At 36.9% G+C, this 27,594-nt stretch overlaps 1 protein-coding gene across 3 annotated transcripts in view; it reads right to left on the bottom strand.

Moving 5' to 3' along the window:
- CLASP2 (cytoplasmic linker associated protein 2) overlaps nt 1-27,594 on the bottom strand; it is a 183,254-nt gene that overhangs the window by 136,236 nt on the left and 19,424 nt on the right. For 2 of the 3 annotated variants that reach the window (XM_052637064.1, XM_052637074.1), the window contains exons 4-7: nt 26,691-26,782; nt 25,414-25,489; nt 23,787-23,884; nt 18,955-19,025 (exon numbers count right to left, since the gene is read on the bottom strand). In XM_052637064.1, coding sequence (XP_052493024.1) covers nt 18,955-19,025; nt 23,787-23,884; nt 25,414-25,489; nt 26,691-26,782 — 337 coding nt within the window. Of the gene's footprint in view, nt 1-12,482; nt 12,575-18,954; nt 19,026-23,786; nt 23,885-25,413; nt 25,490-26,690; nt 26,783-27,594 lie in introns of those variants that run through there. The other variant, XM_052637082.1, reaches the window with a different exon arrangement.

Below are 27,594 nucleotides of genomic sequence, written 5' to 3'. Positions count from 1 at the left end.
TACATTTAAAAAAGTTTTCTTGGGACTTCTCTGATGGTCCCATGGTTAAGAACCGTTTTCCAATGCAAGGGACATGGGTTCGACCCCTGGTCGGGGAACTAAGATCCCACGTGCCTTGGGGTAACTAAGCCCTTGGGTCACAACTACTGAGCCCTGGCACCACAATTAGACAGTCCTCGAGCTGCTAGGAAAGATCCGTGGTGCCACAACTACGCACCAACACAACCAAAACAAAACAAATAAAAAGAAATACTTATTAAAAAATTAAATTAAAAAGTCTTAATAACCTGACAAACAGTAAGAAATACAAAGACAAAACTTGTACTTTTGAAGGTCTTTAGGGCAAAGGAAGCAGAATTGAAGACTCACATAAGATATAAAATATTAATAGACTTTTTCCACCAAAAACTGGTGTACCAAATGACTACTTGCAAGGTTAAAGTGAACCAAAAATAAACCCTTACCCTCTCATAGTCTTTCATTCTTTTCAAACTTTTCTCAAAAGAGAGCAATAGAGAAAAAACCAGGAGGACTTCATTAAAGTCAACTGCTTGGACAGCTGAGACACCCAAGGCCCTTAAACTCAGTAGGCTCACACTAGCAGTACTCCCAAGCTACAGCCAAAGAAAATGCAGCATTTTCCTGGAAGAAAGTCTCTGGCCCACAAATTTATACCAATGGGTAATTCATGCTGATGTATGGCAGAAACCAACACAGCAGTGTTAAGTAATTACTCTCCAATTAAAAATAAATAAAAAAGATTTTTTAAAGTCTCTGGCCTCATATTATTTGCACAAATAAATTTCCAAATGTCACTTGGCTTGACAGGAAATAAGACACCATGAGAAGGAATAAACAGAAAGAAACAGACAGCAGGAATAGATCCCAGAATTATCAACATCCTACCTAGCATTCCAAATTCAAATCTGAGAATTCTTAAGCATAGACTATGAAGTATCTACATTTGGAAGTTTGAAATAGTTGCCTATCTACTAGGCAAGCTTGAAAATAACTTTAAAATATTTTAAAAAGTGGACACAGATTAAAAAAAAAACAAACAACTTCTAAAAATAAAAATACAATAACTGAAATTTAAATTCAGTAGGCAGGCATAATAGTAGACTAGACACAGCTCAAGGGATCATTAGTGAACTAAAAGAAAAATCAGAAAAAAAATCACCTAGGATATATACAGTAGGCGCTTTAATATTTACTGAATAAACAAAAAAAAAGGATCAAATACCAAAAGCAACCTATAAATCATGATTATGTTGACACGTCTGTTCTCACTTCAATGTTTCAAAATGACAATACTATGGTTTGGCGCAGAAACTGAAAAGGACGAATATATTAAAAAGAACTAGGAGACAGAAACTAATAAAGTGAGTAGGCTGCAGTGATAATACACAGGATGGAAAAGCAGAGAAGGCGATAAGAGCAGGAAGATGAGATGAAGATGGAAGAGGAGATGACAGAGGAGGAGGAGACTGGGAAGAAGAGATGGTGACAGAAGGGAAGAGGGGAGAAATAGAAGGAGAGGAGAAGGAAGAGATGGAAACAGAGGATAAGGAAACGGAGGCGGAGAAAAGAGGGGGAGGGGATAAGAGAAGGCAAGGGGGAGGGACAGGCAGAAATTGAGGGGGACAGGAAAAAGAAGCCCAAGTTCAATAAGGCTTTACCTTTTGTTTCCTACATTCAACACTTGCAAACACTCCTCAGCAAGCACTGAGGTATTACAGGCCCACAATCCTGTATCTGCATTCCTGAAAGCCAAAAAGCTTTGAAGTCCAGTTTCAGCTTGCTTTGTCTTTCTAAATTCATTTGGTGGCAAAATGTGAACTGATTTGAACTCAGCTTATAGCAAACTATGATGTGATTTGACAAGAGACTATTTATTGTCTTATTTTACTCACTGTGAATTTGCATACATTTGACTGCAAAAAATATTAATGTACTTGATTACAAGGGACAGTCTCAGACCCAGGTAGAGTTGTTATATAATGATGCATGGTGTATGATCATATTGTTTTTCTATACTCTGACATATTCTGAATTCCAAAATACAACTGGTCTACAAGGTTTCCAATAAGAAAGAGTAAATTCATATTACCCTAAGTCCCTTCCCTTTTTCCTTCCAATGAAAGTCATATATTTTATATGGCTATTTAAACATTCTACTTCACTTTTATGGGCATATATATTCCAAAATCTGCAATTTCTGCTTCTGAATCCATATGAAAGATTAAAAACTTCTCCATTTAACATGCCAAACAAAAGAGCAAGCCAAAACTTTATACCATTTCTCAAAAAAAAGGAATTAATTGGGTGTGGATTTTCTTCAGTAAACCAACTAGTTCAGTTAAGAACCCACATCACGGATTTTCATGCACAAAATACACTGTTTCAAATTAAGTAGTTTCTTACACTAAAGTTCCTCTTTTCACTTGAAGCTATATTCTTCCTTATTCTAATTAAAACAATGAGTAAAAGGACTTTGGATTGCTAAACTGTTTTACACTCTTACATACCAAGTCATGACCATGGTCATAGCTAAATTAGCAACTGAGATTAGGAAACAATAATCTAAAATATCTTGGTTGTCCACTCTCCACTCAGCTGTTACAACAAGATACTCTCCTTGGCTTCCCTCTGACCTCACAAGTCTCTGTAGCTCAGGATCTTTCTCCTCCACTCAGCCACTAACTGGTGAATATCCTCTTCTCCAGACAATACACTTTATGAGTAGTTTCATCCATTCTCAATAGTTTTAAACATCTTCTGTATATGCTGGCAACTCTCAAATGCTTTTTCTTCAACAAATAAATGGCAAGTGGAGAAAAAAAAAGATATGAACGGAGGATTAAAAGATCTATTAATAACTGCAATGGTGAACCTTGTTTGAATCCTAATTCAAACCTTCATATTATCTGAAGAATTATGGGTGGAAGTTTGTGACATTGTACAGGAGGCAGCAATCAAGATCCTCCCCAAGAAAAAGAAATACAAAAGGGCAAAATGGTTGTCTGAGGAGGCCTTACAAATACCTGAGAAAAGAAGAGAGGCGAAAGGTAAAGGAGAAAAGGAAAGATAAACCCATTTGAATGCAGAGTTCCAAAAAATAGCAAAGAGAGATATGAAAGCCTTCCTCAGTGATCAATGCAAAGATATAGAGGAAAACAATAGAATGGGAAAGACTAGAGATCTATGACCCAGAGAGATGGTATTGGGAGGGAGGTGGGAGGGGGGTTCAGGATTGGGACTCATGTACACCCGAGGCAGATTCATGTTGATGTATGGCAAAACCAATACAGTACTATAAAGTAAAATAAAGTAAAAAAAAAAAAAAGAAAGAAAGAAAAAATAAATCAGAGATACCAAGAGAACATTTCATGCAAAGATGGGCACAATAAAGGACAGAAATGCTATGGACCTAACAGAAGCAGAGATAATAAGAAGAGGTGGCAAAAACACAAAGAAGAATTATACAAAAAGATCTTCATGACCTAGATAATCACGATGGTGTGTCACTCACCAAGAACCAGACAGCCTGGAATGCGAAGTCAAGTGGGTCTTAGGAAGCATCACTATGAACAAAGCTAGTGGAGGTGATGAATTCCAATTGAGCTATTTAGAATCCTAAAAGATGATGCTGCGAAAGTGCTGCACTCAATATGCCAGCAAATGTGGAAAATTCAGCAGTGGCCACAGGACTGGAAAAGGTCAGTTTTCATTCCAACCCCAAAGAAAGGTAATGTCAAAAAATACTCAAACTACTACACAATTGCATTCATCTCACACGCTAGTAACGTAATGCTCAAAATTCTCCAAGCCAGGCTTCAACAGTACGTGAACCATGAACTTCCAGATATTCAAGCTGGATATGGAAAAGGCAGAGGAACCAGAGATCAAATTGCCGACATCAGCTGGATCATCAAAAAAGCAAGAGAGTTCCAGAAAAACATCTACTTTTGCTTCATGGACTATGCCAAAGCCTTCAACTGTGTGGATCACAACCAACTATGGAAAATTTTTCAAGAGATGGGAATACCAGACCACCTTACCTGCCTCTTGAGAAATCTGTATGCAGATCAAGAAGCAATAGTTAGAACTGGACATGGAACAACAGACTGGTTCCAAATTGGGAAAGAAGTACATCAAGGCTATATACTGTCACCCAGCTTATTTAACTTATACGCACAGTACATCGTGCAAAATGCCAGGCTGGATGAAGCACAAGCTGGAATCAAAACTGCCAGGAGAAATATCAATAACCTCAGATATGCAGACCACCCTTATGGCAGAAAGCGAAGAACTAAAGAGCTTCTTGATGAAAGTAAAAGAGGAGAGTGAAAAAGCTGGCTTAAAACTCAACATTCAGAAAACTAAGATCATGGCATCCAGTCCCATCACTTCATGGCAAACAGACAGGGAACAATGGAAACAGAGAGAGACTTGATTTTGGGGGGCTGCAAAGTCACTGCAGATGGCGACTGCAGCCATGAAATTAAAAGCTGCCTGCTCCTTAGAAGAAAAGCTATGATCAACCCAGACAGCATGTTAAAAAGCAGAGACATTACTTTGCCAACAAACATCTGTCTAGTCAAAGCTATAATTTTTCCAGTAGTCATGGATGGATGTGAGAGTTAGACCATAAGAAAAAAAAGAAAGAGAGAGAGTTAGACCATAAGGAAAGCTGAGCGCTGAAGAATTGATGCTTCTGAACTGTGGTGCTGGAGAAGACTCTTCACAGTTCCTTGGACTGCAAGGAGATCAAACCAGTCAACCCTAAAGGAAATAAGTCCTGAATATTCATTGGAAGGACTGATGCTGAAGATGAAGCTCCAATACTCTGGCCACCTGATGTGAAGAACTGACTCATTTGAAAAGACCCTGATACTAGGAGAGATCGAAGGTGGAAGGAGTAGGGGATAACAGTTGAGATGGTTGGATGTCATCACCAACTGGATGGACATGAGTTTGAGTAAACTCCAGGAGTTGGTGATTGACAGGGAAGCCTGGTGTGCAGCAGTCCATGGGGTCGCAAAGAATCGGACACGATTTAGTGACTGAACTGAACTGAACTCAAACCATTAAAAGGCATGTATGGAATAATCACAGAAATGTGAACACTGAGTATTTGGTACTGTGGGTTAATTTTTTTTATGTGAAATGGTCTTATAATTGTTTTATAAAAAGATGTTTTACTTTATTTTTCATGTGTGAAGGAGTATGTGTGCATATGTGCAAACAAATACATCCCAGTCCAGCCGGAGAATAAGGCTGGAGCAGATAGGTAGGGATACAGATGAATAAAGATCAGCTATGTACTGATAATTTCTTGAAGCTGGATAATGGGTGGTAAGGGAGGTTTGTTACAATATATTCTCTATTTCTGGGTATGTTTGAAATTTTCCTTAAAATAATTGTGGTAATTTGAATCACTTTACTCTCTTGCTCAAGACCCTACAATGAAACCCCAATAAAATGATAAGCAACATCATAAGAGCTAAGAAAATGAAGCAGAGCGGAGAGTACGTGAAATCAGCACCTATAGATAGTATCAATTTCCTATAAGATGCAAACAAAAAGGATGGAAGGCTTTTGAAGAATAGTATCACAGAAAAGCTGCAACTCAGAATTCTCTGAAGCAGCAGCGAGAACTCATCTACCTTGCAGAGTGACAGAGAAGCAACAATTTCTAAGCTAGTAAGTACAGGGCTGATTAGCAAGGAACAACTGGAAACCCATGGAATGATTTCATCATTAAGCTTGTTCCACCCTCAATTCAGGGAGTTCAACATTTTGCATACAGGTATGCAAGTGCATTCTGTAAAAATGGAACCACCAGAAAACGAAAAGTCAGTTTTTTGAACCATTTAAACTTCTGTTTGCCAAAATTAAAATTTAATAGAAGAACTAGATGAGAAAATCAAGGAAATCTCCCATAATAGAGAATAAAAGGAAAAAACATAAAACTTAAGACAAAACATAAAAGACACAGTGAATCAATCTAGGAGGTTCAATATCTGACTATAAGCAATTCCATAAAGTGAGACTAAAACTAATGAAGAGGAGAAACTTATTATTATTAAAAAAAATAACCAAACAAAATAAGATGACTTCCTAGGGCTAAAAAAAACCACGAGCTTACAGAAGTAAAATAATCAAGCAATGATACTCCAGTAAAATTTTTTTAAAATAAGTAAAATAATCCAACAGTAACAATAAAGAATGCCTTCAATTTAAACCAAAATAAAAAAATTTTAGTAAAATGATTAGAAATTGAAAATCAAAGTGTGTCAAAATAAAATAATCACCAGATTTCAATATTCACAGGAAAATACCATGTTCAACAGCACAGTTAATCTTAGTTACTTCTTAGTTTGGATTTGGTTGCCATTCCTTTCTCCAGGGGATCTTCCCAACCAGGAATTGAGCCCAGGTCTCCTGCATTGCAGGCAGATTCTTTATCATCTAAACCACCAGGGAAGCTCTATTAAATAACTAGTTAAAAGATATTTGAAGACTCTTACCCTCTTTGTCAAAGGGATCTTTAAAAATTCAAGACCTTCTACTGGCACAAAAACAGAAATACAGACCAAAGGAACAAGACAGAAAGCCCAAAGATAAACCCACACACCTATAGACACCTTATATTTGACAAAGGAGGCAAGAATATACAATGGGGCAAGGACAGTCTCTTCAATAAGTGGTGTTGGGAAAACTGGACAGCTATATGTAAAAGAATGAAATTAGAACACTTTCTAACACTGTATACAAAGATAAACTCAAGCAAGCCTCGGCAGCATAAAAACAAAAAAACAAAAACAAAGATAAACTCAAAATGGATTAAAGACCTAAATATAAGACCGGAAACTATAAAACTCCTAGAGGAAAACATAGGCAGAACACTCTATGACCCACCCCCTAGAGTAAATGGGAGGGAACATGGGTAAACCTATGGCTGATTCATGTTGATATTTGGTAGAAACCAATGCAATACTATAAAACAATTATCCTTCAATTAAAAATAAATAAAAACAAAAACAAACAAGTAGGACCTAACTAAACTTAAAAGCTTTTGCACAGCAAATGAAACTATAAACTATTCACATATAAAGGTGAAAAGACAACCAACCCTCAGAATGGGAAAAAATAACAGCGAATAAAATAACTCAGAAAGAATTAATTTTAAAAATATATGAGCAGCTCATACAAGGCAACACCAGAAAAACAACCCAATCAAAAAACAGGCAAAAGACCTAAACTGACATTTCTCCAAAGAAGACATACAGTTGGCTAACACAGGAAAAGATGCTTAACATCACTCATTATTAGAGAAATGCAAATCAAAACTACAATGAGCTATCACCCCACATGGGTCAGAATGGCTAATCATCAAAAAATCTACAAACAATAAATGCTGGAGAGGTTGTAGAGAAAAGGAAACCCTCTTGCACTGTTGGTGGGAATGCAAGTTGATACAGTCACTGTGGAGAACAGTGTGGAGAGTCCTTAAAAAACTAGGAATAAAGCCAGGAATATGACCCAGCAATTCCACTAATTCTGAGGAAACCAAAACTGAAAAAGACACGTGTAACCCAATGTTCGTTGCAGTTCTATTTGCAATAGCTAGGACATGGAAGCAACCTAGATGTCCACTGACAGATGAATGGATAAAGAAGCTGTGTTACACAGACAACGGACTATTACTCAGCCATAAAAAGCAACGCATTTGAGACAGTCCTAATAAGGTGGATGAACCTACAGCCTATTATAAGTCAGAAAGAGAAAAACAATTATCACGTACTAACGCATACATATGGAATCTAGAAAGACAGTACTGAAGAACCTATCTGCAAGTGGCAATGGAGACACAGAAATTGAGAAGACACTTATGGACACAGTTCAGCGGGGGCAAGAAGGCGAGGGTGGGCGGTATGGAGAGAGTAACATGGAAACATATATTATCATATGTAAAACAGACAGCCAATAGGAATTTGCTGTATGACTCAGGGAACACAAACTGGGGCTCGAGAAGAACGTAGAGGAAACAGGGAGGGAGATAGGTGGGATGTTCAAATGGGAGGGAACATGGGTAAACCTATGGTTGATTACTGTTGATATTTGGTAGAAATCAATGCAATACTATAAAACAATTATCCTTCAATTTAAAATAATTTTAAAAATTCAAGACCTTCAGTAATTCTGTGAAGTAAAAGGACAAACACAATTTAAATCACTATTTGGTATTCATAAATTTAAATAACAACATATTTCATAATAACCATAATAGCAAACTAAACAATAAATGAGGCTTATAGTAAGGATTATTTAAAACCTTTAAAATGTCATCATTTTAGGTAGTTAAAATTTCACCACAGCTACAGGTTGGTTACAACAGCTGTCAAGAACATCAACTATATATTCTACATGTACACAGGAAAGATGTAAACCTTTTCATGAAAAATCAGGTTCATGAGCAACATCATGTTTGCAGATAAGTTGCTACTGATGTCCAACACTTTGTACCCAGAAGGGTAAATGGGTCTGTTTCAAGAAGATTTTCCATCTTAGTAACTACTACTTTCCTGCCTTTATTGCTATTGAATGCCCAATTTTTTTTCTCACTTCTAAGTTACTTCCTCTCCTCATAGGCTATTTTTCCCCCTTATTGCTCCTAGAAGAAAAGTTTGCCCTTTTGGCCAGTAAGTTAAAGGGCTGCTTCTTTCAGTGCCTTAAATTATTGACTCCAAGTGTATCACACAGAACAGTCAAGGGTTTGGAAGGAGAGAAATCTATTCAGCGTTAATTTCTTGCTGTTGTTCTCAATCCCCCAAACCAGTAGTTACGTGTCAGATTGGACGGGGGAGCCTGGTGGGCTGCCGTCTACGGGGTCGCACAGAGTCGGACACAACGGAAGCGACTTAGCAGCAGCAAAAGGCTAAGGGAAAGCCAAGGTTATATCATCACTTGTTTGTCTTTTTTGAAAGATTCATGTTTGGAAGAATAGACTGTTTTGAATTGTTTAAAGTTTAGAGACAATCTATTTGCAACAAAACCTTATTTCTTTCCAGTCACTCTGTAGCATAACAACAAAAGGCCAAATTCCTCTTGTGAGCTTTTGAGGCAGATTTCAGGGCTCAGCGCCACATAATAATCCTACAGGTTTTTAACTCTATCTGGTTTAACTGCCCAGAGCTACTTCATAATCATCTGACTGCTCTGTTTTGTACCCTTGGGTAAGGATAAAGACAACTAAACAAAAAGGCACATGAAAGCCACCCCACCAACTCTTCAATTGATGGTCATTAGAGTGCTTCTCAAATCTGCTAATAAAATCTTTCATATGTCCATGAAGTTAAGCCTGCATAACATTTTTAACAGATAACAGACTAATAACCAGAACACAGAAAGAGAAACTATAAATGAAAAAGAAAAAGCTGGAGCACAGGGAACTCTACCCAATACTCTGTAAGGACCTATATGGGAAAAGAATCTTAAAAGAGAGTAGATGAAAGTATATGTGTAACTGACTCACTCTGCTATACAACAGAAACTAACACTACATTGTAAATCAACTCTACTCCAATAAAAATTTAAAAAAATAAAATTTTAAAAATTATTCTCAAATATCTCTAAAAGATACACCTAACCCAGGGATCAAACCCAGGTCTCCCGCATTGCAGGCAGATTCTTTACCACCTGAGCCACCGGGGAAGCCCAAGAATACTGGAGTGGGTACCCTATCCCTTCTCCAGGGGATCCTCCCAACCCAGGAATCAAACCACGGTCTCCTGCATTGCAGGGGGATTCTTTACCAGCTGAGCTACCAGGGAAGCCCAAAAGATGCACAGGGGAAAAAAAGAGTTGCCTAAAGATGCCACAAAGCAATTCACAGTAAAAAAAAAAAATACAAACATTCAAACATATGAAGATGATCAATGTTATCAGAAAAAAGGAAATTTTTTTTAAAGAGTGAGATATTTTTTACCTATCTGATATGCAAATTTTTAGAAGATTAATAATCATGAGAACTGAAATGAATGTAAGATAGAAAGCACTGTTGGTAAGAAGTGGTAAAGCCTTTTTTGGGAGAAATTTGGGAGAACTAGAACAACTTGAAATGAATAAAAACTTTGATCCAGAAATTCTACTTCTAGACTGTTTTTAAAAATGTGTGTGCAAAAATATATGTGCACGTACACACATGATTTGTACAAAGGTGTTCATTTCAGAATCATTTAGGAAAGTTATATGTGATTAAGCAATCTGAAATTCCATAGACAAAGAGATATTTATGACACACATCCATACTATGGAGTACTATGGAACAGTGCAAGCAAATGAGAACAGTTACATATCATGACATTTTTAGAAAAATCCACCACTATGCACTATTGAGCAGACACAGTAAATGGCAAAAATATGTTGAGAATGATACCATTCATGTAAACAAAGTCAAAACACAACTATTTTGATACTTAATATGAATGTTAAGGCAGAGTAAAAGGTATGAAAAAACAAACTCCATACTAATAAAAGTGTTCCTCTCTGCTTATCTCTAGGCTTAGGGGTTTGGAGGTAATTGAGAAGTGGTTCTTTATTTACATTATTTGATTTTTGAAAAAGAGAAGATACTAGCACATTAAAGAATAAAAAACAAAATACATAAGGAATAGCATAAACCAGTGCTGTATGTATTCTCAAGATACTAATATGATGCATGTATATTACACATGAGAGACACTAATATACAGAGAAGTATATATGAAACTCTTAAGAACTATAAACCCCAGGATGACCTGTTACTGCTTAGATTTTTAATTTTTTAATAAAGATGTATTACTTTATCACTAAAAACCAATAAAAGTATTTTCATTTTAAAGAGGAAGAGAATATGCGGGAAGGTTATTCTCTGAGCTTTATAAGAGGTTGTTACTTTGATTTTTTTTAAAAATCAACACATTCTTAAACAGTCTGAATGGATTTAGTATTATTGAAAAAAGAAAAAGTAAGTAAATATACACTGATAGCTACTGAACCTATAATGTTTAAGAAAGAAATAAAATCTGGATACAGTCCAAATAAAACGCAACATTTAGATCTGCTTAGAAAATAAGATTTAAAAATAACAATCAAATAAATTTGGCAATGCCCTTAAGTATATGAGAACTTAATTCATTAATTTTGATGGCTTTTGCCTTAAAAACTGGAAGTTAAAATTACATTTCTATTTATAGAAATTATTTCTATAAGGACATATAAAAGATAAATTCTTGAAATAAACTGTAACAATATGCAAAATCAGATTTACTACCATATTCCATTAACATATATATAATTATTTAAATGACTGTTTACCAATATGATTTTTTAAATATAAACTTGCACCCTATTCCTCAGCATCCCAAGGGGACACACTGGTTAGACAGAAGTCATTAAACAGTCATAAAAGAAGGCTGAAACTGTTAAAAAACTTCCAAATACAAACCAACCTTTCTTAAGAACGTAGCGAAAAATACATGAAACACTTCTGAAGTAACCTCAATTCCCCTCTGGTGTTGATGCGATTATAAAGTATATATACCTCTAAGCATCTTAACAAAAGGTTTAATAATGAAGAAAAAAAAAAACTGAAGTACTAAATGTTATGAAGGACAATACCAAAGGCACATTTGAGGCTCTAGATTTGATTCTGGTTTGCTCTGTGCCTGAATCTGGGACTTATAAACTCAACAAGCCTTAGTTTCCTAATCTGTGAAACGGAAATACCAAAATCCTCTTTACACTTCATTTATTTGTACCTTAGGAGTTAATGGACAATAAGTACACTCATGTGCTTTGGAAAACTAGACAGCACTATAAAAATACATTTTAAAAATTATTCTACTCACAATAAAACACTGGCAAAACTGATTTTTTTAAATCAAACTATATCTGTATAGAATTTATAAAGGACTAAATATTATCTAGAGAACTACTTACTAGAGATATTGACAAATAACAAGCACATCAATTAAAACAGTGTCTATGGCAAGCCATTTTGCCTCTTTATCTAATTAATCACTACAGAATCCTACTTGTTGTCAATACAACAGCAATTTTGTCGAGCTAGGCAACTCTGCCAAATCTGTCATTCTTTCAAAGGCCATGTTCTCTCTTCAAAGCTTCTGCATATTTCCCATGTTTCTTTCAATATCCCTTTATATCCACCACCAAAGACAGAGGGTTTGCTTGGTAAGATGCAAGGTAAACTGTCATATTTGCCAGATTCCATACAGACATATCAAGTAGAAAAAGATACCAATGACAAGTACACACACACGTGCATATATGAACATACAAGCGGTGTGTACACACACATACACAAAGTGTCCTTCATTCTTTAGGGAGAAATACCTTTCTTATACAGCAAATGACCGTCACTTTAAAAGGAAGTGTACACCACAAGCAAAAGAAGAAAGATAAATCTTACTCACCATCTCCCATAGCCATTCAGATGGTCCAGGGAGCTCTCTCAAACCAAGAGGTCAAACAGCACAACAAACAAATGCAGCTCGGTGCCTGCGCCACTGGGCTCGGCCTGCAGCCTGCAGACACCCTGCAGACACCCGGAGCACGGTGTGACCCGGGCCTCGCTGCAGCTCTGCACCGCAATAGCCAACAGCTGCTACTCCACTTCAAAATAAAAGTCTGGGGTCTTGGTGAAAACCCTCGTCTCTTTAGCAGAGCCTTGCAGAGCTTGATCAAGATTATTCTTTAACTGCATGTAAGAGGTTAGATATAGGTTGTGGTATTTCTCCTTGTGCTGCCTGCCTGAAATTTAATGTAAGAAAAGCTCTGGGAGCCAATAAATGCCAGCCCACTGAGGGACTTTTAATGCAGTCATCAAAACACAAGGCATGTGTTCAACAATCATTTTCTGCTTCCCTAAAGATATCCATGTAATCAGTAGCAATCACATGATCTGATGGATTAACTGATTTGTGCCTTTTTTAGAGGTTTTCATCCTTTTGTCGTTACCTTTTAATATTTACAACGGAGACTGCTAGAAGCACACAAACAGGAATAGCCCAGTTTCCATGATTAACTGCTCTCATTATGCAGGAAGCATTTCTGGCTGCCGTAAACAAATCACGTCAAAGGCAGCCCATCAAAGGCTGCTCTGTGTGTGGACAGCAGGGCCACACGGAACAAAGCTTGCTTCTGGCGGAGACAGGACCCAGCCAGTGCGCAGCTGCGGAGACTCGAGCACCCTGCATCCACGCTGCATAGCCAGCAGCACACCGTCAAGCTCCAAGAAGGCCCTGGGGCTCCTGGTCACAGACAGACATGTTTTTCACTCAGCCTAAGGAAAGGGCTGCTTTGCTTTTCACCAAAGGGTATGTTATCAACTAGATTGCCAGTTACCTTATTGCCTCGTATAGCCAAATATCAAGGTAATTTCAAAGCCTAGTTTCTATGCTTTATTTTATTGCCAACCTTCTAAAACAATTATTTTCCTAGCAACTGTTTTCAAACAGAGAAGCTGGGAGATAGTTTACAATGATTACACGCCAAGACTGCATTCGGTCCTACACACACACTTGATAAATCAGAATTATGTGGAGTTTTTTCAGTGAAAAAAAAGAAAAAGACTTGCAGTCACAGCCACCAACACGTCTGTGTTTACATCTCGGTGAGCGTAGGAGCCTGTCTAGAAAGCTCCATGATGACACCAGACCCAGCTGTGATCACAGGGCGCCTGCAAGGTTCAGTCTTTTCCTTCCACAGTACTGCTGTTGCCTTCTTTCAGCCATGATCTGATTAATTTTAAATCCAGTTTCCTTCTAATAGCAGTTAATTCCACTGCACTTAAGGATTCTGCCTAACTTACTCGATAATGAGAATTAAAGTCAGACTTGAAATACCCTCAAAACAAACAAACAAAAAATACCATGCATTTCTCACTATTCCCAAATTATATGACACACTCAAACCTCTGATAATAGAATTTACTTTGTGTTCTTGAGTGTGCTGAACTAATGCTCTAGAAAATCAAGTCAAAGAGTTCAAACAGAACTTAAAAGGGTACAGATATGGCAAGCATGAAAGAAATCAGAGCCAAAAGCATGAGATGTAAGGTTATGCATTAGGACGTGCATAAGGGGAGAAGAGGTAGATGGAAGAGGAAATAAAATAGACAATTTTCCCAAACAATAAATGTATATAGGTAGTTTGAGGTCATATCACTACCACTTACCACAAGCTTCTCCAGCCTAAAATCCTTCTTATTCCCAGAAGCCGAAAGACTCCTCCTACGGCCTACAAGACCCTCATGTCGTGGTTCCTGCTTACATTTCCAATTAGCTCTCACAGACGCTCTCGCTTCCAACCTAGCTCTTTCCGCACTAGGTTCTAGTCAGCCCTGGCCTCCTCCACTCCTTTCTTCATATATATGAAGATCTTTTCCACCTCTCGGCCTTTATGGCCACATTTTCTCTGCCCAAAGCATTTTTTACCACCATGTATCCAATGACAAGCTCATTCTCCTTTATCAGGTCTCAATCAAATATGCCAATGCTCAGAGAGGCTTGCCCACCCTTCTGTCTAATGCGGCATCACTGAGTTAACATCTCCATACCCTATTTACTTCACTTAATGACTGTGCAGATGACAGATTTTAAACTACAGTGGCTCTTAGACACTTATACCACTTTTACCACGAATCTTCTGGGTTGGTTTTTATTTGTTTGTATTTAGTAAGATCACTTTTTCATCCCTAAACAACCTAAATCAATATAAGAAGCATGGTATTTCATTATTATAGTTTTAGGCAAAGACACACTAAAAGTTTTTACTGCTTGTAACAGTTTTCTAGTCACAGAACATCAGATGAAACAAATCCAAATTAAATACCAGGTCTGGCTGAACTCAAATAATTTGTTTTGCATATGTACACCAAGGGAGAGAGAGAAGAGGTGATATCTTTAATAGCTCTTCATTCTGTTGTGTGCATGAACTACTGCTACAAGTTTCCATGTTGAGCCTTTATTCTGACTTAAATGTTTTCCTGTCTGTAACTTTATTTTCAAGTTTTAGTTTGAGTGAATAGTAACAAGGAGCCAACAAAGGATTGAAAATTACGTGGGGAAAAATTGTGCAGAAATAAAGAATGGAGCCAAATAACCCTCCATTACATTATTTTAGGTATGATCTTGTTTGCTGTTGTTGATTAGTCACTAACTCATGCCTGACTCCTTTGCCACCCCATGGACTGCAGCCTGCCAGGTTCCTCTGTCCATGGAATGGATTCTCTGTAGGCAATACTGGAATGGGCTGCCATTTCCTTCTTCAACTTGGCAGTTAATAAAACTGGCATGGACGGAGGGGCCTGGAGGGCTACAGTCCATGGGATCGCAGAGAGTCAGACACGACTTCACTTTCACTTTCAGTTTCAGTGCTCAATTGACATATTTTTCTACCTGTGAAAATTATTCAGGCATCTTGGGTTGGGATGAAATATACTATAATGTTAGGAAAAATTAGGAAATTATTCATTTAATGGCTTTTTTACTTAGCAGCGAGGATTTTAAGGAATAATTTAAATTAATTTCAGTAAATTCATTAGACAAGGAGTAGTTGTATTTTCTTTCATTACCAACTGCAATCACTCTGGATATGTTTACTTACTTATGATCTCTCTTTCCCCAGAATGTAGGTTTGTCTAGGCTGAAACTTTAACTGTCTTCTTCACTCTTGTGACAAAATCTATTTACATTTTAAGAAGACCATTCTCAATTCTGGTAGAAAGCACATTTCAGGGGTCAAACACAGAACTGAAACCTATTGCAGCAGGTTGCAAGTAAAAGCTAAAGGAGATTTACAGTAGGGTTTTTAGCAGTGGAGATATGAAAAAAAATTAGCAAACGACACATATTAGGATTTCAGAGGTAGAAATGACTAGTTAGAATAGGAGATCAATGCTAATTATTAATAATTATAATCAGGAAAATTTCTAGCTTGAGTTGATGGTGGTGCCATTGACTGAAATGGGTAAACTGGGGAAAGAACAGATTTGAGGGAAAGGAAGAGAACAGGCTTTAACTTTTGGACCTGTTAAGCCTGAGACACTCATCAGGCATCCAAAGGGAAAGGCCACATCAAGGTGACAGGCTCTGGGATGTGGAACACAGAGATAAATGAGGGCCAGAGCTGCACAGTGAGGAGCCATCAGCACATGGCTGCCATGTGGAGCCTTTGGGCTGGACTATCACTGAGAGATAATAAAGACAAGGGGGGAGAGGCTTGGGCCCTGGGACCCACCAACATGACAAATGGGCTTTCCTCTTTTAGCCTCTTAATAACAAAGCTGATATAGTATTTTTCAATGATAGTACAATTCCATCATCAAAATCATCCTGACCAATTTTTACACACCAATATATATATTATAGATTTTTAACGTTCACATTTGACTATACTTTCAATATGTAGATTATAATCTCCAAAACAAAAGGATTCCTGAGGATTTCTCTCCAAGAGACATAAATGACAGGTACTAACCCTAAATCTCCCTGTTTATGGAGAGATCATCAAAAGAAAAAGAAATGAGAGCTAAAAGAATAGGAAACAAAAAAAACCTTCTATCTTTCGAAGGTAACAAAAATAACCTCAGAAAATACAAGAAGGGCAATACTTTCGAAACAAATCACAATCAAATAATAGATATCTTAAATTGATAGTATGCATTGTATTTTTCTTAAGAGGTGTGACTACATAGTCTGGAATACACAAATGAGAATGCACTGTAAATGGTACAAAAACACAATTCCTTAATTCAAGGAATTTTAACAATTCGCCACCTTTTTGCTCTTTCTGCTTTGTATGGAAATGGACAGAGGTAACTGCTGGAACACCTTCTATTCAGAGAGGAAGAGTGAGAAACTGCTGGTAATCAGGGTGAGGACCGGTAGTGCTGAAATCAATTTATGCTCCTGCAACTAACTTTAGATTAGGGTAGACACAATCTTTTTAACACTAAATTCTTACTACATCTGCCTTAATGCAATACAACAAGGCTTGCATGCTAAGTCACTTCGACTCATTGCGACCCCATGGACTATAGTCCACCAGGCTCCTCTGTCCATGGAATTCTCCAGGAAAGAATACTTAGTCTTGGTTTAATCTGGAGAAAACTAACTAAATTATATTAATAACTAGTCTTCCTATCACCTGACTATAATAATTCATACAACAAATTTTTTCTCCAGTATCATATACATTATTAAGCTAAGTATGCTATCTTTATAAAATAAACCTATTTTCCTAGGTGCAAAAACTACCTATACTATCTTTGGATTTAGAATATATTATTCACATATACAGTTAATTAACACTTATGGACTGAAGGTAAATGCTACCCAGTAAGATGAAACACAACTTAGCAACCTTACAAAAAGGAAGAGCAACCACAAAATCAAATAAATACTAGATACCAATGCCAAGCCTCCTTGAATTCCAAGGAGGTCTCATTCTAATTAAGAAGCCAAAAATGATTATACTGGTGAAGTTCCTATGTCTGTGTTTCTTCACTGGTATCATCACTGATAGTCTAAACACAGGTGTAACAGTAACCAACCCTACAATTTCTACTAAAAATCAGTTAAGTAAAACAATTACTCTGCTATCACAGGCATAACATTCTCTAACATAAATCATACCAATGTTTTCTTAGGTCAGTCTCTCAAGGCAATAGAAATAAAACCATAAATAAACAAATGGGACCTATTCAAACTTATAAGCTTTTGCATAAGAAAGGAAACCATTAAAACAACAACAAAAACAACCCAAAAGACAACCTATGGAATGGGAGAAGATATTTGTAAATGATGCAATTGACAAGGGCTTAATTTCCAAAATATACAAACAGCTCATACAACTCAACAACAGCAAAAAAACCCCAACAACCTAATTGAAAAGTGGGCAGAGACCTAATTATATAATACTCCAAAGACACACAGACGGCCAACAGGCACAAGAAAAGGTGTTTAACATCATTAATTATTAGAGAAATGCAAATCATAACTATAATGAGGTACCCCCTCACACCAGTCAGAATGGCAATCATTAAAAAGTCTACAGTGGAAACAACCTAAGTGTCCACTGACAGATAAATGGATAAAGAAGATGTGGTTCAGATATACATGGAGCATGACTCAGCCACAGAAAGGATGAAACACCATTTGTGGTAATATGGATAAACTAGAGATGATCATACTAAGTGGAGTTAAGTTAGAAAGAGAAGGACAAATGCCATATGATATCACTTACATGTGGAATCTAAAATACAAAACAAATGAACCAATCTATGAAACAGAAATGGGCCCACAGATAGAGAACAGGCTTGTGGTTGCCAAAGGGAAGGGAAACCAGGGGAGGATGAACTGGGCATCTGGGGTGAGCAGCTGAGAACTATTATATACAGAATGGATAAACAGCAAGGTCCAATCTCCTGAGACAAACCATAATGGAAAAGAATATAAAGAAGAACATATATATGTGTATAACTGAGTAACTGCCGAAATCAACACAACACTGCAAATCAACTAGACTTCAATTACAAAATAAGTTGAGTAAAAAACACATTTTATGCACGGAAGGACACAGAGGACAAGGGGGTCATCATATCTTCAACACAGAGGATACCAAAAATAAGGTTAAAGAATAATACCACTTTACACAATTAACCCATTATTAAATTTCCACTTATTCCAAAAGAGTCGGAGGATAGGTAATGATCAGCAGAATACAAAGACTTTGTTACTATATCCTAACCAAGTTTTAACCCACGAAGTCAAATCTGCTGAATCAGTGATGTAATAGTTGACTTGAAGGCATATGTTGGTATATAAAACTCTGCTACCTAATCTCAGAAATGTTTGAGATCTGGATTAACTTAATTATTCTTACCTTTGCAGACACTCAAAATCATACCGCCTGAATTTTGCACTTCATCAAATTTGGCAAGTATCATTTCTAATCTGGGAATAAAGAATAAATTCTGTTTATTTTACATACACTTTTAATTAGAAACAATTTCCTTCACCACTTCCCTGAGAAAAAACAATCCCAGGGATTCAGTTAGTTGTATACAACTCTCTTTTTATAATTAACTTGCTTACTGAAAGCAGACACAAAACCCAGCTATTCAGTAGAGACGAGGAGTCAAATACAGGTGGCACTCTACACACTCACAGGTATATCTGTAAAAAGGTAACTTTCAAAGGAAGGGGATTACAATGTATAAAATAAACAAGTTACAGGGGTTTATTGTGCAACACAGGGAACAGAATAACCATAAATGGAATATAAAAATTGTTAACTGCTATGTTGTACACCCAGAACTTGTATAATACTGTACATCTACCATAATTCCACTTTTTTAAAAAAGATAACTTTCACACAAGGTACTTTCATAGTTTCATCATAAAATTACTTCTCCAAACCCATCAAAAATACTTTAGTTCCAACTTTACAATGAATCCACTCAGTCACCAAGTCATTTTTTTAAAGTACATAAAAATCGTTCTAAGGAAACTTAAAGCAAACATAAAAACAATGGAATACAAACTGTCAGAGATTAAAGTAATGCTGATGATGTCACTGATAATCTCACGTTGAATTTCAATTCAATACCAACTCTATTAACTCTTTCATATTCAGAATACTTCCTTTCTACCTTTCTGTCATCACTTTTAATTAAAAACATTTTTTATTAGAAAAGTAATATATACTCATTACAAAAGAAAATCAGGAAACATAAATAGAAACAAAGGAAAAAACCCACAATCCCACCACCCAGAGAATTTATTCAATTGCCTGCTTTCCAATTCTTTATATTTATATATAAATTCTCTTCGGGTCAAAATGGGATCACACTGACAGCACCACTTTTTAATTTTTCAATATTATATCATGCTATGATTTATTCTTCAATTTATGACTTAGAGATCTAGGTAGGTCTTTAACTGCCGAATGTTTTTCTCACATCAATGTTTCTGTCATAATTTCACTTCTAAAACTAGTTAAGCCTTAGCCCACATTCTGTCATCTTTTACTTGTAAACTGAGGATGAAGATACGGTTTGGTCTAGAATTTTCTTTTTTTTTCAATTGAAAACCTTCTAGAAATTTATTGTAACAGGATTTCTAAACCTTAAACTCATCTCATAGTCACACATCTGAAACCATTAAATTCAACAAATATTCATACATCTGAAAGTACTTCAGTCAAAAGAGGCTGAAAGTCCCTTCAGCCTACACAGCAGTTATCTTCCAGAGACTTGAACAGAAATTAAACAGGCTGCCCAGACAACATGTGGACAAGATGAGCCAAGGGAGGGAAAATTGGAACTGGAAGATAGGAGTTCAGAATGAAGACCACACAGGCCACAAAGCTCTTCGGGAAAAAGTCAGAACAAGATGTTAAGGAACATGAAATCAGCAGTACCAAAATGGGAGGAGGAAACGAAGGGCTGCAAGCTCTGAGAGAAAGGATGGTTGGTAAGGAATTGAGGTGGGACAGATGAAACAGCAAGGAGTGAAGATACAGGCAGCTTTAATGGGAAGAGGAAATACTAGCAAATATAACAGTAATAGGGAGAAAGATAGGAATAAATAATAAAAGGCTATTATAAAATAATAGAGCTATTTAGAAAAACAACCTTATTCAAAACGGAGGCTACATAATCTGATGGAAAAGGAGGAAACGACGTAAGAGTAGAAAGAAGAAACTAGGATCTTTTAAGTAATTCAGGAAGAAAAAAAATTAGGCCACTTAACCAAAGGCGAACACAATAGACGCTGGAATATCCAAAAGCACCTTAGAAGGCCAAAGGATAGAGGTATGTAAAGCTCTGGAAGGTTCTGATTCAGGGTAAGGATAGAGACCAATAAAGCATTAGGATGGAACTGGAAAAGAAACTCTATCTCCATATTTAAGTTTAAAAAAATCACAAATACAACATGAAAGAGAGAATTAGGTATCTCAGAACATAATCTCTTTTGTGTATCAGCCAATTACTGATAAAATATTCATGCCATACAATTCACCCCTTTAAAGTGTACAATTCAATGGCTTTTAATATAAAGCTAAAAGATGTACACAATCAATTTTAAAATGTCATTATTATACCAAAAACACAACCCGATACTCATCAGCAGTCACTCTCCCCAATTTTCTGAGTACCATGCAACCATTAATCTAGCTTCCTTTCTATAGATCTGCCGTATCTAGCCATTTTATATAAATGGAATCATCTAATATGGCTGGCTTTTTTCACTGACAATGTTTTCAAGGCTCATTTATGTTATAATATGTATCCGTCATCCCTGTTCATGGCCAAGTAGCAGTTCATTGTACAGATATATTCTATTTGGTTTATCCACCAGCTTACTGGCATGCGGGGATGTGAGACATTTTGACTTTTTAGCTATTATGAATGTTCACAATGTTGTTATGAACATCTGTGCACAAGCTTTTGCATGGATATGTTTTCACATCTCTTGGGTATATAGGTGGGGGTAGAACTGCTGGATCATGTGGTGATTCTGTTTAACATTTTGAGGAACTACAGACTGTTTTCCGAAGTGGCTATACCATTTTACATTCCCACCAACAATGCCTTCTAATTGCCCGACATCCTCACCAACACTTTTTATTGTCTATCTTCTAATTTTAGCCAACCTAGTAGTATCATGTATTTCTCTGATGGCTAATGATGCTGAGTATCTTTTCACGTGCTCACTGGCCACTTGTGTGTCTTCTCTGACAAAATGCCTATTCAAATCCTTTGCCTGTTTTAAAAATTGGGTCATCTGTCCTTTCACTGTGGAGCTCTAAGAGTTCTTTATTATATATTCTTTATATACTTGGGACACAAGTTCTTTTATGAGATTATTATTTGTAAATATTTTTCCCATTATGTGGGTCTTTTTTCCAATTTCTTGATGATGTCCCCTGAAGCACAAATTTTTAATTTTGATGAAAAACAGCTTATTTTTTTCTTTGGTTGCTTATCCTTTCGGCGTGACATATAAGAAACCATTGCCTAGCATTCTCTATAAGTTTTATCATTTTACACTTAGTTCTGTGATACATTTTGAGTTAATTTGGGGATGTGGTATGAGGAAGAAGTTAAACTTTATTCTACTGTATGGGGAAATCCCACTTTCACATCACTATTTATTGAAGAGAGCTATTTCAAATCCTAAAGGATGATGCTGCAAAAGTGCTGCACTCAATATGCCAGCAAATTTGGAAAACTCAGCAGTGGCCACAGGACTGGAAAAGGTCAGTTTTCATTCCAATCCCAAAGAAAGGCAATGCCAAAGAATGCTCAAACTACTGCACAATTGCACTCATCTCACATGCTAGTAAAGTAATGCTCAAAATTCTCCAAGCTAGGCTTCAGCAGTATGTGAACCATGAAATTCCAGATGCTCAAGCTGGTTTTAGAAAAGGCAGAGGAACCAGAGATCAAATTGTCAACATCCGCTGGATCATGGAAAAAGCAAGAGAGTTCCAGAAAAACATCTACTTCTGCTTTATTGACTATGCCAAAGCCTTTGACTGTGTGGATCACAATAAACTGGAAAATTCTGAAAGAGATGGAATACCAGACCACTTGACCTGCCTCTTGAGAAACCTCTATGCAGGTCAGGAAGCAAAAGTTAGAACTGAACATGGAACAACAGACTGGTTCCAAATCGCAAAAGGAGTACATCAAGGCTGTATATTGTCACCCTGCTTATTTAACTTATACGCAGAGTACCTCATAAGAAATGCTGGGCTGGTTGAAGCACAAGCTGGAATCAAGATTGCCAGGAGAAATATCAATAACCTCAGATATGCAGATGACACCACCCTTATGGCAGAAAGTGAAGAGGAACTAAAAAGCCTCTTGATGAAAGTGATAGAGGAGAGTGAAAAAGTTGGCTTAAAGCTCAACATTCAGAAAACAAAGATCATGGCATCTGGTCCCATCACTTCATGGCAAATAGATGGGGAAACAGTGGAAACAGCGTCAGGCTTTATTTTGGGGGCTCCAAAATCACTGCAGATGGTAACTGCAGCCATGAAAGTAAAAGATACTTATTCCTTGGAAGGAAAGTTATGACCTATCTAGACAGCATATTCAAAAGCAGAGACATTACTTTGCCAACAAAGTCTGTCTAGTCAAGGCTATGGTTTTCCCAGTGGTCATGTATGGATGTGAGTCGGACTGTAAAGAAAGCTGAGTGCCAAAAATTGATGCTTTTGAACTGTGGTGTTGGAGAAGACTCTTGAGAGTCCCTTGAACTGCAAGGAGATCCAACCAGTCCATCCTAAAGAAAATCAGTCCTGAATATTCATTGGAAGGACTGATGCTGAAGCTGAAACTCCAAGCTTTGGCCAGCGAAGAGCTGACTCATTTGAAAAGACCCTTATGCTGGGAAAGATTGAAAGCAGCAGGAGAAGGGGACAACAGAGGATGAGATGGTTGGATGGCATCACCAAGTCAATGGACGTGAGTTTGAGCAAGCTCTGGGAGTTGGTGATGGACAGGGAGGCTTGGCGTGCTGCAGTGAGGGTCGCAAAGACTCGGACATGACTAAGCGACTGAACTGAACTGAACTAACCTATGTATCCTTTTATATATTTTGAATATGATGACAGTCCAGAAAATTAAACCTATTTTAAATAAGCACATGAAATTAAAACCTTTAAAACCAGTGACAAAAAAAATATTTAGTAATACTTACCTAGCAGGGGGAATTCCTCTCTTATAAAGGTCCACTCTCACTTTCTCTCCCACATGTCTATAAATCTCCACCATAGCCAATATTGCAGCATCTCTAACCTGCCAAATAATTCAGAGCTTAAAAAAAAAATACAAGATACAATAAAATACTTTACCTCAAGATAACATTACATTCATGGACCAACTTGAAGCTCCAAGTTGGTTTTAATGCCTTTAAACCCCGGGGAGATTACATTAGGTCATTAATAAAAACCAAGACGACCTACCTAGAAATGTCTAGAGAAAGCTTGTAAAAGTTTCACAGAAATCTAAGAAGCATCTAAATAAATGCGACTTTTAGAAAAACTTCTATTTGTAATAAGACTGTGTAAAGAACTGATAATACAAATCATTATCACAGTTAACATATTTTCCTGGAATAAACTGCCTTTTAGAAACGTGGCCTGAACTCAAACAGATAATTATACACCAGTGTTCACAGCATTATTATTCACAATAGCCAAAAAGGGGAAACAACCCAAATATCTATCCATGGATGAATAGATAAACAAGATGTGGTGTGTATTCAGCCTTCAAAAGCAAAAGAAGCAAATTCTGACACACACTACAACATGGATGAACCGTGAAGACATTATGCTAAGTGAAATATGCCAGATACAAAAGGATAAATATCACACGGTTCCACATGATGGCTGGTCAAATTCATATGGAGAGAAAGTAAAACATGGCTGCCAGGAGCTGAAGGACCGGGGAATGAGGGGTCACTGTGTGACAGCTTGGGAAGATGGAAAAGCTCTGAAGATGGCTGGTGGTGATGGCTGCACAACAATGTCAGTGTATTTACTGCCAGTGAACTAACTCTCCACTTAAGAATGGCTGAAATGGTAAATTTCATGTTTTGACTATTTTACCACAATGAAAAGAAACAATAAATGCGGCCTAAACACAGGAATGTGGAAGGCAGCTTTCAGTTCCTCTGCACAGTTCACTGCAGAAGGGGAAATAAAGAGACAGCAGAACTCTCTACAAACCTCTCTAGGAAGAGTAAGGGCCTAAAAGCAGGGAAACCTAGCTCAGGGTCATTTCAAATGCCCAAGCTGTGCTAAAAGAGTTACAGTCAAGATTCAACTCCACCACAAGGGACAAGTTCCAGAGCACATTCCTGTACTATGTCTATAGTATCTGTGGCTCAGGGTATGAAATCTCCAGCAAGTGATATACCACTGGCACAAGCAGGGTTATGACTGCTACAAAAATTACTGTTATGCAGGAATGAAAAGGAAGCTGACAATCTGTCCTCATAATTAGCTCATAGGAGGACTACAGAAGGGTGTCCAGGGTCTTTGTTACTCAATCTTTCCAACCTAAGAATTATCCTTTAAGTCCCATCTACCCTTAATACAAGCCAAATAGCTAACAAACTTAAGTGACATTGTGAATAAAATGTGTTCTTAAAAACTAAAATGTGGTGGAGTTTGAAAACACAGAAAATGAAGTGGAATCTTGATTTTACCACCCCCTTCACCCTCTCTCTTCTTTTTTAAACATGGAATAAGAGCACTAGAAAACAAGAGGTGGCAAAAAAAACTGACTGTAAATTTAGTGCTTGAATATAAATAAAATTTTACCTGACTGTTGGAATCTCCAAACAGGATACACAAATGTGGTACCAACTTGCTGAGGACTAGTGGCTGAGCCCCAAAACTAAATACAATTTGAAAAAAAAAAAAAAGTAAAGAGAATTTGGTTTTAATTAAACAGTAAACAAAATACTGTTATACTTTCTTCTTGTCTGTCTCAATAAGACAAATATGGTGGAGAGCATGAGCATACATCATTAAAACATGGAAGGTATGAGACACAAGCAAAAACTAATTCTAAACAATGTGAGATACGTAAAGTTGAACAATCATGACCGACAATGAAAACTGTCAACACATGATCCAACGGAGCAAAATGTTCAACCAATGGCACTCTTACACCTAGCAACCTATCAATCACTCAGACAATTTGAACTTTTGTATTAAAATACTGACTCTTTTTTTAGACTCTGGGTCTCACACAAATTTGCATTCCACTAAAATAAGTAAATTAAAAGATTTTTATTTATGCTTACTAATATTTTGATGGTCATGGGTTGAAAGCAAACGACAAGGGAGCCAAAAACCACAAAAGCTGTGCAGACTGAATGCACTTACAAGCTCTAGATGGCAGAAAGGACCATAGAGGAGTGAGAGAAAATAAAACAAAGGTATAGTTAGAGAAAGGAAGAGCACTACAGGAACAACTGAGAGCTCCTACATGCTACCTATCGTGCTGACAGAACTTGAAAAAACTAATCCAGAAAGACAGCACATGCTTAATTTACAGTTTCTTCAGACTGGAGCTCTGTGGCATCTGTGCTGTCAGATCTCTGCATTCTGTCGCCAGCTTCACTGTCTGATCACCTGGGGGAGTCTTATTCAGTCTAGGATTTTGGTAACCACTTGCACTGCTCTAGAAAGCCCAGGGCCAACTGGCAAAAGGGGGCTGGGGAAATTGGCTACAACAGCTAAAACACCACAGAATTAAAGAAAACTCCAAACTGGGTCTAGAACAGAAGTAGATTGTAAGTTCTACCAGCATATTTGTTATATGACCATCTATTTCAGGTGGCAAATAACATACTAAAGAGAAAAAGAGAAACTTATCGGTGACTAATAATTTTTAATTAACAACATGAGAGAGAACTTACCAAAAAATTAGCAGATAAAGCTATCAAATAAGATAAAAATTCTGGTGCCAGAGATCAATTATCAACTATTTAAAATCTGTTATTTCTAAAGCTTTCCTTGAGCTTTGTGAAATCGATACATTGTTTTTTCTTGAAAAATGAAAAACATATTCCAATAATCATAAAACTTACATGTTTAATGTTTCAATAAGACACAGACACACGCCTTCTCGAGATCGAAAATTCTTGTGCTTAAAACCAGAGGTCAACTGTTCCCAAATGTACTATTTGAAAGAAAAGTAAACACGTATAACAAAAAATTAAATTACTCACGTTATAATCTTTTCTCTATTCTCGACCTTACTACCAGCCTTCCTGATAGCTGAATCTTCCCATGGACTGTTCACTGCTCTACAAGCTTTTCTAAGCCAAACGTGCACTGACGCTGCTCTCACCCATTTTTAAGATCTTAATCACATTTTTAATTTTGATTTTGTATCTTTCACTTTAGATTTCTATTATTCTTGGAAAAACTGTGTCTAACACCTAAAAACCTTAGAACTCCCAAGGACACATAAATTCCTCTAAGCTTTAGAAACCATCAGTAACAATGCTACCATTATAAGCCTCGGAGTACTGTCAGCATTTAAAAGGTCCAATGTTGCCTAGCAACTAGTACAGACTGTCACAAGGAACAGGCTTTTTCAACATTTTATAATTCAGGCTATTTTCCTTTTAACACTGGATCCAAATACAGAAACACATTTGGGCAAATCATTCTATTGCTACCCACCCAGTAATCTTTTTTTTTTTTTTGAAAAAGCATAGATAAACCTATACAAACAATCTAAAACAATTACATGGGTTTGTTACAAGAAGGAATTGAGCTTTGTTTTTCCAAACATATAGCCAACTGTCCCAATCAGTCTTTTCCCCACATTTAAGAAACACCACCCTTACCGTTTACCAATGTGTACATAGACACATACACAGAAACTTTCACACACACATGCATACAAACACCTCTTCCTGGACTCTCTCCTCCCTGGACTCTGTATTCAATTGCTCCTAATATTATTTCTCTCTGCCATTTCTG

Source organism: Budorcas taxicolor, chromosome 1 (genome assembly GCF_023091745.1).
Source record: "Budorcas taxicolor isolate Tak-1 chromosome 1, Takin1.1, whole genome shotgun sequence".
Classification (NCBI taxonomy): Eukaryota; Metazoa; Chordata; class Mammalia; order Artiodactyla; family Bovidae; genus Budorcas; species Budorcas taxicolor.
The sequence above is the reverse complement of the archived record's forward strand: the minus strand, read 5'-3'. Positions and strand labels throughout refer to the sequence as shown.